This window comes from Fulmarus glacialis, unplaced genomic scaffold (genome assembly GCF_000690835.1).
Source record: "Fulmarus glacialis isolate BGI_N327 unplaced genomic scaffold, ASM69083v1 scaffold33421, whole genome shotgun sequence".
NCBI classification, from domain to species: domain Eukaryota; kingdom Metazoa; phylum Chordata; class Aves; order Procellariiformes; family Procellariidae; genus Fulmarus; species Fulmarus glacialis.
The window spans coordinates 6,119-19,496 of record NW_009191428.1 but is presented as its reverse complement, the minus strand read 5'-3'; the positions used below and the strand labels follow the sequence as shown (position 1 = coordinate 19,496).

General features: G+C 37.5%; 1 protein-coding gene across 1 annotated transcript; it reads right to left on the bottom strand.

Annotated features, from left to right (window-relative positions):
* Nucleotides 1-6,047: 6,047 nt before the first annotated feature.
* On the bottom strand, nt 6,048-13,018 carry ARV1 (ARV1 homolog (S. cerevisiae); the record flags this gene model as incomplete). Its single annotated transcript, XM_009586698.1, has 5 exons — nt 6,048-6,266; nt 6,751-6,975; nt 8,204-8,357; nt 10,009-10,128; nt 12,999-13,018. Coding segments are annotated over 5 exons (626 nt in total), but the record flags the coding sequence as incomplete, so codon positions are not given.
* Nucleotides 13,019-13,378: the final 360 nt, after the last annotated feature.

Genomic DNA, 13,378 nt, shown 5'->3' with positions numbered 1-13,378 from the left:
GGAAAGAGAGATTCCTGATGTCGAAAAAATTGATAAGGAGTATGCTCAAAGTGATACATTCACTTTTGCTCCCTATCCTGCAAAGTCCGAGCCATTTTCCTGGTGCTGGTATGTGGCACTTTATTATGCAGTGGATGCTCTCGATGGAGAATGTTTTCTTCCTAGTTGTTATTACACTTTTGTTGGCTTTTGATTTCTGGTGATCAAAAGAACGCTGTAGTCCTACTGAGAGAGACAGATACTATCTCTGCTGTAGCCAAGACATGATACATCAGTGGCTTTGAAGGTTAGAACCAAAGCTTTATACTGGAAGTGAACTGAGAGACCAAAGAAGGGATCAAAGTTTAGGAGTGATGCATGTATGACAGCATCGGATGGGCTACAGCATGTGTGGCAGGGAATCACTATAAAAGTAACACCCACGGATGCTTACAGAGTGACTTAGTTCTGAGAAGAGAATGCAAGGTGAGTAGAAGCGCTTCTGTGTTGCTGAGATTTTGTTTTCTTGTTTAAATTTGTGCAATGTTACTGGATTCATTTACTGAAAAGATACCAATGGTTTGTAATATTTTAAAAAATAATAATTTTTACACAAGACCTACCTGCGTTTTCTACCTCAAAGCCTCCAACTGTCAAATAAGATACCTTAACTTTCCTTTCAGATAGCTGAAAGTAAGATCAGTTAATGTGCCGGCTCCCTCCATGTTTTTTAACTAATTTCAGATTTATTTTGGCACACCGCAGCTGCAGTAACTTAAAATTCACAATAAGGGAGTCATGATTTGCTATATATACCCCTAAAAGTCTTCAGGTATGTATGTTATAGAACTGTATGCCAGCAAGGGTCAGAATTAAAGCTTCCCTTAACATAATAAAGATGACTTCTTTAAACATGTCACCTTCAATATTCACATTCTCTGGCTCCTGGCATGTCTGTTTCAATACCTGACATTCATGGTGGTGACTGACTCCCAACAACTGCAGCTGAGAGGACTTAACGCTTTTCATCTTTTTAGGCAGACATGAACAAATTAATCCTCCCCCTAAATCCTATGATGGAGGAGGTCCAATTATTTTATGGAGCCACATATATGACTTGCTCAAGGTCGCAGAAGTAGTTGGTCTTATAGCCAGGATTAGGATTCAGGTCTCAATTCAGGTCTCCACTCCTCTGCTCTGATAGGTATGGCGGGCACTTTTGTGCAGCTTATGGACAACAGTTCTTTTTCATAAAAATGTACTCAGAATTACAGTTAAAGATTATAAAAAATTATGGGGGTTGTCTGGATTTATTTCTGCAGCAGCCAGCACATGTACAAACTGTGTGAGTTTACACTCTTATGCTACTATGTAAAGGAATTTAAACCACATTTTTACTCAGGGGAAAAAAAAAAACCCAAACCAAATAATATCTATTATCCCAATGAATAGTAATTAAAACATCATTGGCAGTATTTCCTAGCTGCTTTGCAGACCTCCCATTTATTTATACAGGGCTCAAAAGAGCTTTACAAATTTAGGACAGCAGATCATGTTTAGGACAAAGATTTTACAAAGCTCCTCATGTTCAGATCTTCTTTCTAGCTACCTCAGTAATATAGTAAGCATTATTGGAAAGACTAAGAAGGTCAGAGCAGCATTATAAGAGGCAAGAGAGAAAACAGGAATCTTGTTATATACACCTTCCTGCAAATTCCAACTGCAGTAACCTGGTTTCAAATTAATTCAGCAACAAAATTCCTATTGATTTTTAGCAGTGGAGGAATGCATCCACTATGTCTTTTGCCACATGGATTTTCTCTCAGCTCAGCGAGGCTACTCAGAATAATCCCAGCTTGCAGGACTGTTTGGGTCTTAAAGAAAGAGATGCCGTGCTAAAATAATTTGCATTTTATAGCTTTCACTGTGCATGTATTGAATTGACCTTGATACCAAGTCACCAAAACAAGTATTTTGTGACCTGTTTTTCATCACTAACTTCACTCAAAGTGAGTGAAGTTTCATCACTTCACTTTTCTCCAAACTGAAAATGAGTGTTAATTTTAAAAGCTTGAATTTGTGATTTTTTTTAAAACAAAAGTTGATCAAAGAATATGTACTTATAGTGCTTTTATGTTCCTTCCAGTTTTGGAAACAACAGTGCTTTACTTTTCAACTCCAGATGGCACTGTGGTGCTTAACACTACCCAACTGGGGGAGAGCAGATGGATTGCAAAAGCATGCAAGCTCCTGAAAAACAATGGCTTTCTTGTTTTATGAGAAATCAGCTGCTAATAGTTTTCCAGTGCAGATGTCCTATTTTAATTTCAGTTCGATGAAGACTGGGCTAACAAATGGCAGTTTATATGCCTGAGATACGACTTGTCGTGAAAGAAAGGACTTGCTTGTCTGTACTTGCACAAGGTCGCGAGCAAAACCTAATGCAACACACACTACTGCAGAATGAAGGGAGAAGGTCTGCTGTTGCACAGCTCTTCCTATTCACAGTGATTAATTCTATCTCTGTACAATTGGTAATTCTGCTCATAAAAGTGTATTTTCAAGGATGGAGTGCAAACCACTGAAGTAACGAGGTTATCGGTAACTTTTCTAGGGAAACCCATAGACTTTACTGTTTGGAAGACATCCTTTGCCATTTCATGTTATCACTTAGACTATTACAAAAAAATCTACAATAAATAATATTCTTCCTTCATGTTCATCCTTTGAAAATTTAGGAGTAGGACGTTCATATATTTGCTTAATCATATACTCATCTATACTGCATCTTTTCTTACATACTAATTTTTCTTGAGATTCTATCCCCTTAGTTTTTATAGTCTTCCCAATTCTTAATTTTGTAGAAGTCTGCCTGACACCTACATTCTTTTAACTCTTCCTAGCTTATACTCTAATTCTCCAATTTTGTATAGAGTAATTTCTAAATATATGTTACCTGACCTATGGACCCAGTTAAAGTTCCCAGCTCCCACTGCACAATCACTAAACCATTGCTCAACCCAAGTCTGAATAACATCACTGGCTTTTCTGTGCATTTCATCTGCCAAAATTCTTGAATTTGCTCCATAGGCCCACGAATTTCCCATAGGCCATGATAACTCTTTTGACGACTCCAAGCAAAACTCAGAGTTTACATGGGTTCATTTGCAGGCTGTTGTATTTTTAACCCAAGTCAATCCTTTTCCATAAGTTAAGGAAGCGACTGAAGATACATAGAAAGGGCAGGCTATTTGTCATACATCTTCACAGATGACTATTTCATCACAAAGAGTTTATGAAAGAAGACGACCTCAAAAGACAAAAAGGAATAAAAGTGAGAGAGAGATGACTGTTTTAAACAGGCAGGACCTTAAAATAGGCTAGGTTCTCTCAAGCACCATATGGAATCCTTTTCCAAAGGCATCAAAAATGCACACGCACCTGCCCCCCCCCGCCCAGAAGGCATCCTCAAGTTCCCCCTAGATTTATGAAATATTAGTGTATTTGTCATGTTAGTTCTGGTAAACGAGTAGCCACAAAACCACACGAGGCAGAATGTCCTACATTACTAGACAATAATGATGCCTCCGAAGACTGAAAACTTGTACAACATCTGCTTTCGTTCCACAGCTCTGTAGCTCTTAATTTTCTTCTCCATCCTCAAAGTTGCATGAGGACAGTGGTGGTTCCTGATAGCACTACAGAGTGCATAACTGATATGTTATTGGCATATGTGACACAATAGATAAGCATTTCTTCCTTCGGAATGTGTTCATGTCCATTCTAGGTCTTCTGAATAAAACTCAAAAAATGTCCTGAAATCAATTTTTTTTAATTCAAAATAAACTTTAATTTAAGAAAACTGTCCCCAAACAAAATTTATATACATTGTATTTACAATTTTGCTGCTGACTAGGTAATATTTACATTACATGTAATGTAAAATCTTCCCCTTGCATGAGTCACACTCAGCCTTTAGACTGAAACCAGTGCCACAGCAGACAAGGGAGAAATTTCTGAAAAAAAAAATCTTTTGTATGTAACCATGACACATAAGATGAATTAAAAAAAAAAAAAAATCTAACCTGAGAGGAACAAATCAAAGCACTGTTGTTACATCATTAGAAAAACAAACTTGGCGGTAGAAAGAATGTACATTTCCTGATGAGGGACATACAGAGTGGTGAGAAACTTTATCAGCTGCAATGCTAAGGTTGTACTAAGATGAACAGAAAGCTGGGTAAAAGCCAGATGACAGCTACAATAACAAACAGGGTTTGGCTCAGCAGGCACCAGCATTTTCCTAGTGCATATTCTTCTGTCATCCTCTCTGCTGCAGCTTCTTTCCCTCTTAAACTCAAGGAAGAAGGTGAAGGAGGAAAATGAAAGCAGGCCAGACCAGCATCCCTGAAGCTCTTCTAAAAGTCCCTTTGCACCCTCTCCACCCTGCAGCCTCTGTTGCAACGCTGTGTGTTGGTGTTGTGGGAGGAAGATGAGCACTACTCAAAGCACCTTTGGCAACATACTGTTTTTAAAAAAGCTTTTGGGGGTGGAGTACCTCCCCAAATCTAATTATGTAAAGCAAAGCATGATCTAGGTACTTACTGTGTTGCAAAGCTGACTGCTCAGCCAGTGAGCAACTGCACCCCTACACTCAATTGTCTGGCCACTGATTCACACCAGTAGCAAGGTGGATCCCTCATACTCCTTCACAACTATGTGCTTGCTGGGGCAGTTGCAGTGTTAAACTGTCTCATGTTCTTAAAAGAGGTTGCGGTTTGGGCTTTTTTTGCCTTCTCCAGCCATACCATCACATGCTCAGAAAGATGTCAAATGTAACACAAATGGCACATGAGTGGTGCCAGCCTCTGACCTATTAAAACACAATCAGCAACCATTTGCTTTTCTGACCGAAAAACTTACCGTGGCATGGGCAATTGCATCAGACAAACATGTCTGATGTCTTCTGTGGTCATAATCTAGACTTACTCTAAACCTGTTTGGAATTAATTTGAAGATGTTGCAAAACATTATTTGATGCATTTTGCAAAACACAGATAGAAGCCTGCATCTGAGGAAAATGAAGAATGGAAGTAGTACCTGCAGATAGTACAGCCTTCCAGAACTGAAGCAGGAGAATTTAACATTGGAAGGAATGTCATGGAAACTGGTCTGCACAAAAGAAGTAGGTTCGTGTCCAAATTACTGTCTTGCGGAGACCGATTCTGTCAGTTCCTTTGTGAGCCATCTAGCCCTCTCTTTGCCTGCTGGGGAAAATGGTGCAGAACTATAAATGTTTCTTCACTAATTTAGGCCTAAACTTTTTTTTTTTTTTTTAAAAAGTACTACTCTATTGCTGAGCAGCCTCATACTTCACTTTTTGCTTCCACTAAACCTGCTGCCAGATGAGGGCTGGGTGCGGCGGATGTGGCTTAATATTAAATGCAGAAGAAGCATCATCCCAAAGAACCGTGTATGCTGGGGATCAGAGTCCTTTCACTCTCTTTTCAGCTTTCAGAACAAAGCAGCAGCATTTATGAGATCACATAAAATTTCAAGCCAGTTAAAGCTATAGTTCCTAGAGATTACTCTAGAACTAGGTATTTTATTATTTTAGATTGTTATGTAAACATTCCACAGAATGCAACTTCATTTTCCCACTGTAGTTTTACTCTTGCATTTTCTCTAGTAATCTGTTTGCACATGTTCACTTCTCTCTTTGAAAATCTGTTTTTGCGGAAATATCAATTTTGGCTTTTACATTTTTTCACTGACTCTCTTCTTTCCTCTTAAGTGAACAATTCATCCTCCTTTTTCTGCCAAAATGCAGTGATTGGTAGCAGTGCTGAATTCTTTTAGTGTACCTTTTTTTGTACATCTGGCTGTATGCAGCCAGATTTATAAAGCTATTAGGATAGTGACACAATCATATTTTTAATGGGAAAATAAGCAAGCTAAGGCAGAGGTTTTAAGGCTCACCACATTAAATAGTCAAACTTCTGAAGTTTCTCATTTTAACTCATCCTAAAACTGACTACACTCACCACTTATGCAAGTTTTTGTTATCTTATAACCTTCTTTATCACTATGAAAATAGTGTCTTTGGAGCTTGCTGGCAGAGATCATTCTTAGAAAATTATCATCCTGTTGTTGGTATTTCTTCAGATCTGGGCTGACGTTTCAAACATCCCATCCCATTTTCTGGAACAAGCAGACCACACCATTTTCCAAAATTAATCCAAAGATGATGGCCAACCAAGGGAGCATTCGGTTCAAGTTCAATGTAACTGCAAAAGAAAACAGAACAAATTTATCACCATTTAAGAAGATCATAGGAACCATGTGAGAATTCATATTAATTTGTATGTATAAGAAATCACACAAATCTGTTAAAGTCTGCATTCCAAAGCCATGCATAGAATTAATATGAAATTTTCATCTTACAGACACACAAAGAATTCTACTTTATGTTTCAATGATACACGATGAGTTGTCTCAAATCCTAACTGATGAATCTGATAGATATAATATAGCATATACAAAGAGATGATGGTGAGATAAGAGGTGATTTTTCTTTTTTTAATAAAGTGTTTTGTTTCATTCACTTTCTATAAAAGTCTAAATAACACAGTTTTAAGCTAGAGCTATTTCAGTCACATATCTGATACAAATGAAAAAAAAATAACAGCAATAATAATGACTTCGTAACAGCTGCATTCTCTCACACACGTTCTATACAAATAGTGTAGTAATAAAAAATCAAAAACATACCTCTAATTGCCTGAGAGTTTGATATCAAGACAAACACTTTTATAAACGCAAGACACAAAGGCGTGTAGTCATGTTCCCAAATAACAGCTGGAATTAGCAGAAGTTTTCCATAGCTGGACAACAGCAGTGCTTTGAAAAGTAAAATGAAGTCAGACTTTGTTTTCAGCATCTCAGGCCTCATCCACCATAAGGTAATAAAAATGCCAACCAAAAATGAAGTTTGTTCTAAAAGGAAATAAGAGGAGTTGGAAAGAGAGAATGAAGTGCCAAAATCAAGTCCTTTTTTCAGTGAATTCAATGAATTTCAGTGAAATCATGAGTCCCAAATGCAACTGAGCCACTGCTATTTAAGACATATGCAAACATTAACATGTCCTCCATCTCCTGTGTTTGTTCATGACATTCAAAATAATTCTCTCACAGAATTCTGTCTGTAGGATTGTCCTACTCGTAATTTCTGACACCATACAGCACAGGAAGTTTAGCATATGAACTTCCTTTACTCTTCCTTTTTAACAAAAGGAGAGGGTTTTTTTCAACTGCCTGTTAGCCTGTAAAACAAAATCAGTACTTGTCTTTTTTGAAAAGGTCACCAGCAATGAACCCTTTCCATCCAGCATGAGAAAGAACACTAAGGTGAAAATATCACTGAGCTGTTAGACCTTTTTTGACACCGCATCCCTGCATAACACTGGTATTAATGCAGATTAAAGCAACTCTCACGATAACTGTAATAGATGAATTACTACTGAAAAATGAGTTCCAACATTTTTACTGACCTGTTATGAAAGCCTACTTAGAGCAACAATAGACAATAAATGACTGAAGTTAAACTTTGAATGTCTAAGGGAAATACTAGTTTTAGTCTGCGGGCTTGATTTAAACTCTATCACCAAAAAAAAAAAGAGAATAAAAGTATTAACCAAAATAAAACAAAACCCCTCCCCTGCCTTCAAATTTAGTCTTGCAGCACATAAGTATTTACTCTTTACCAGTGATGACACTGCTCTGTATCTTTGTGCATTCGTGTAAAAAAAAAACCAGATACAGCTTTTCCCGATTATTGTTTACTTCTGTAAGGATCATCCTTAATGCTGCATCGCCTTAATGAATAATAAACATTGGAGTCAACATGAAATATGGAATAAGGGTGAGCTCTACATTGGTCTTCAAAACTATGTAAATGGATTCAGATGAAGATTTCTGAATATTAGCACTTTTCAGTGTTTTGGTATCTGATGCTTATTATATCAGTCTGAACTTCAGGATCGAAATATGCATTTGCATTAAATGAAGGCAAATGAGAGAGTATGTGTATAATCGTTTAACCATACTGCATAGGACATGACATCCATTCTGTATTAATTTTTGCAATACAGGCTTGATGAAAGATTCATGAAGTTATTCAATGCCTAAAGAGTAAATAGTTACATAAACTAATCATCAATCTTACCTAAAGAAGCTATACCAAACATTCTATAAAAATCCCATTCCTTGGCATATCTGATTAAGTCATCAGGATCTATGTTTTGGCTTGAATCCTGTAGTTGCAACCACCTGAGATAAGCCTCACAGAGCAAACAAAATATGCAGAGCTTCCCATGAATCTGGTAAATGAAAGAATAATAAAAGCATTAGTATTAAATCAGCACAAATTAAAGTATTAGTATTAAATTGGTATTTAAAATACATTTCTACATCTCCACACAAACAAGCTCTGTAGGTTTATTATTTTTGTTTAGAAATATAAGCAGGTTACTTCTGCTGAGCCACTAGTTTAGCACATCATCCTTTTAACATAAATTGACATGATAAACCAATTGGAGAAGGTAGGAAACGGCATGAACAGTTCCATACAGAAGAAAGCATATAACTGTAGTTTGTAAAGCCTGCTTTATACCTTTTTTTAATTGGGAGGGGTGTTTCAGTTAGGAATATAAAACCAAAATTGTGCCATAGCTAGCAGAACTATACTATCAAAATCCCTAGTTTCAGGGCAACTACTCCCTTCAGTGAACTGGTTTAAATAGCCTTGTTTTTGTTTTTCCCTGTGACAAGCTCCATTAGAACAAACTGGTAGTTATACCAAAAACATATCTCAGTTCAGATAAGGGTGAAGAACCAAAAATAAATGGAGCAATGTAACGAAACAAAACTTAAAAGTATCCTCTGAAGTGACTACAAAAATGATGTCATGAGGGTCCATAGTTAGCATGTTTCCACATTAAACAGTCTGTAAGCCAGTATGCATAGGGATGAATTCTGATTCTATACAGATTTAAATAAACCAATGCAATTTATGTGCGTGGATTCTACTTTTTCCATTAGAGACTAGTTATGCCAATTGCACACACATGCACACGCTAAGCCAGTTTAAAATTCAACTCAATTTATCTGAATAGACGAAATTTCCACAGATGGAATAGTTCTTCCAGAAGCCTCATGGGAAACATCATTACCAGTCTTCAGAAGCATTGAATTCATTAAAAACCTTTAGTCAGATTCATGCTTGAGAGACGAGGTGAGTGTATCTATCTACATGGCTTAACACTGGACTGGCCAAGAGGTACCAACATGAACACAGCGTACACTTATGCTTGGATAGTTTGTTCTAGATTAGCTTCCCTCTCCTGCGAAATTAGTCCTTAAAGTAAAAATACGCAATTCTGTCAGAAAAGCTACACCTCTACACTCCAGCCGGGCCAGCACAACTAAGTTGACTAGGTAACTGCATCAACAACGCTTCATGTAAAAGCCACTATCTTTTGCTATAGTTTTAAGGACATGGTTAATTACTCAGGAGGAAACTCATGAGAAATTAGTACAGTAGTTTTAATTGGCATAGTATTGTTAATAATGTATGTTACACTGCTATAGCTCCTTTCAAAAAGAACTGTTTCCAACAGAAATTTAGGTTGGAAATGAACTTGAAGTTAGACCTTTCTCTTCCACTGAGTCCAGTTAGGACTCTCTTTAACATGTAGGCTTACTGCTGTTATTTGCTGGTATTGTGATATTGCTACTGAGGAGATACTAACTTTCTTAGCAACACATGGAGTTTGAGGTTTCATGTGTTCTATTCATGATATTAGACCCTTAACCTGCTCAAGAACAAAACTGATTCAGCTTGATGGAACCTGTGGAAGGGCAGAAAAACAGTTCCTAAAATTTTACAACTACTGCAATCAACTTACCAAACCTAAATATATCTTTAACAAAAAAAAAAAAAAGTCACAGGATAGGGGCGTAGCAACTTACATTTATCTTTGTATTGAAAAGAATGTGTCTGTATGCTTGTGCTTTACATAAAATAGCATTAATCAAGATGATAACAGGGTCATACTCAATGTATTTGTCCACAGGTTTCTGGCAGGATTTCTGAAAAATCACAAAATAGTAAGAATTAGAAGAAAAAAAAGAAAAAGAAAGCAAGCGTTTATTAAATGTTCCCCTACGCTTAGCACAATTGCATAAATCCAAAGTAGCTATTCAATTCTTATTAGTCTTTCCTTAATGTAATCTTCATTTTCAATAGGTTTTTAATCCATCCAGAAAAATTGCTTCCCCCCCTTGACGCTACAGTTGACACAAGGATTTCCCTTACAAAACATACAGATACACTACCGATTTTTATAGGCTTCAGATTAACACAGATAATAAACTATGCAAGGATGTACTTAGTTATCATTTTGTGTCCTACAGATGCAAAAAACCCAAACTGCCTTCCCAACACTGAAGAAATGCGCCAGTATCTTGTTAAAGGTTATTGGATCATGGCCCGTCTACTGGGTATTTTGGGATTTTTTATTTTTATTTTTTGGAAAGAAAATTAATTTCTTTTATCACTTCCTTCTTTTAGAAGACATGCTTTACCCTCCTATCCTACCTTTTTCCTCCTTTCAAGGAAAAACAGTAAATGTTTTTTCCTGTTGCATTGGTCTTCCATATTGGTAAGTAGTCCAGATGTTTCAATTCATTTTCCATTACTGAACAAACACCAATATATTTAGCATATTGATAATGTAGTTTTCACACACAGATACAGCCAAAGAGTTGGAAGTTGGTACTGAACGGTGGTAAGACACTAGACCATTACTTCTCCAATACATCTGCTGGTTTCCGCTGTGCCTACTAGAGCTTATTTCACCCAGACCATGGGGAACTGCTTGTCATCAACCCCCTTCAGATTTATTGACTCACCTGCATGGGTGGTCACTCCTTGACTTGAGTTAAATGAGAAAGGCTAACAAAAGGCTATTATACTAACTGTGAACAGGACGGTTAAATAGCAGTCTTACAAAAGGCTCATCTAGCAGACCTGAGGGGGAAATAACTTCTAGCAGAGAGCCGAGGAGCAGCAGCAGCAGTTGATCGCAGCAACCCCTTCAGCTCAAACAAGGGCACTTGCAGAAGGGGGCTTGCCTGCAGGTCAGCTTCCCCCTGCTGCCCATCCTCCAGTCCAGCTACTTGTTTTGTCCAACCTGTCCTCAGCTAATCCCACTCCCCTCGGCCTTCACATTAGCTGCCACGCTCAGAGTACAACAGTCATAGAAACGATCTCTCTTTCCAATTTAATGAGTGCACGGCTGTGCACTGCCAGAAGAGAAATCTATGCGCACAGCTTTCTGAAATGCTGTAACAGTAAAAAATGCAGCATTAGACAAACTACCAGGAAAGAACAAAAAGCTTTTTCCAACAAGGAGGGATTCCTTGTGTCCAAAGTTAACTTTGCCTTGCTATTTACCAGATTTGTTATTGGAGAATTTGAGAAGCAAAATTTCACTGGCAAACTGACTCAAAAGTCCAATATCCAGAAAAACATCCAAGTAAGTTGAATGGTGTCTAAGGAATGTTCCTACCACTAACCAGTGTTTCTTGGTCCAGCTCAAGAAAAAAACCCAACAAACTCATTTGGATTAGAAAAGAAAATACTGTGTATGACAGTACACAAGTCAGAGGTAATGAATTAAAAAATTGACTCAATTAACCAACAGTTTGATAGGTCTAAAATTAAAGTGAGAGAGATGGAAGAAAGGACATAATTAACAGAAGACCACCGCTACAGCATTTAATACAGTGAAAAAGAAATTGCAACTATAATTAAAGGCAGTGTCTTGCTTCATTTCTTTCTACAGGGAAATCATGAACAGATATTCTTATAGGTGGTAATTTACATATGTCAAATCTCTGGCTTGATGTAGCACAGAAAAACTCAAGTTTTTTTAATAGGCTTATTCACACAAGCGCTGGACAAGCACAAACAAAAGAAGATTATTCTTGAACACAATGGGTGTCTTAAAGGTTAGATGAAGGATATCCTACATACCCCAGGATTTATTATGCTCTTAAATTTTCCTACAACAGAACATTTTTTGACCAGGGTCAAAAACCTTTCTGAGAAGAGTAAAGAACGATCTTTTCAAGTGGAGGGTCCCAACCAAACACCAATCAAAAAATCTGCAGTTAAGAGGTACTGAAAAATTTTCACTGACAGCTCACATGAATTTTAGACAATTAAAACATATCAGACCAATCCTCCAGGCAAAATCAACGATACAGAAATTCTACTGCAGATATATAAGAAGACTGCTACAAATGAATACACAAATAGTAGAGTTACCCATAAGAATGGGTCTTCTGCTCCACACTTCTGGCAGACACAACCAAATCTTCTGCAGCTGTGAGAATGATGTTTAATTCAGTATTTCAGCATACCGCCACCAAACATTTAAGAATCCTATTTCTTTTATGTTACTTCCACCAGGAAAAGAAAATCAGCCGTATCACAAAAGAGCAGCCATCTTGAAGGACTTTTCACACACAGACACACACACACATTCACGTCTGCCTGTCTTCTAGAGCTAGATGAGAGCCCTATTCTTAATATAACTTATTTCTATTGGAGTCTCAACTGCATGAAGGAAAAGCCCTTTGTGCTTATCCAGCCAGTGTGAGTTCACTCAGGGGCTTGTGAGACCTACAAACCACCTTACTGCAAAAGACTTGCGTGTGCACTGCCATAGGCTAACTGGACAAAATGAAGATGACAGTTGCTATACCATGAGAACATTACAGAATCAATAGACCCTCTAGGATGAAATTTTCTCCACACCTGGCTTTTTTGTTATTTTTTCCAGCTGTACTACTAAAACATCTGACACTAACCTTAAAGGCCTAGGAAGGAAACTTGTGACTAGAGACTGACTTCAGCAAAATCGATGCAAACAGAGTTAATGCAGTTTAAGCACACATAGGGTTAACTGGATAGCTTTATGTAGTTAAAGCGATGTAACTTTACGGACATTGATCATCACTAACACTTTCAGAGAAGATCAGTATGAGCAGCTCAGCTATGGAGAACCGCTTGCACGCTTACTTTTAAGATTTTAGTCAGGCAGATCAGAGTGAACTAAAATACTGGTGCTCACGTCTCATTCCCAATTGCAGTTCTGCACAGCTGTAGTCAACAGCCTGTTCAGCATGGCTGAAGAAGGCACATCTTTAACAAAACCCAGCTTTTTCAATCTTCTTTGGGCTTTCTCGAAGAAACGCCTCCGTTATCATAACCAGTTCTAAAATGACAGAAAGACGTAACTGGATTTCTCTAGGTTTTTAACCAGTTTTTAAT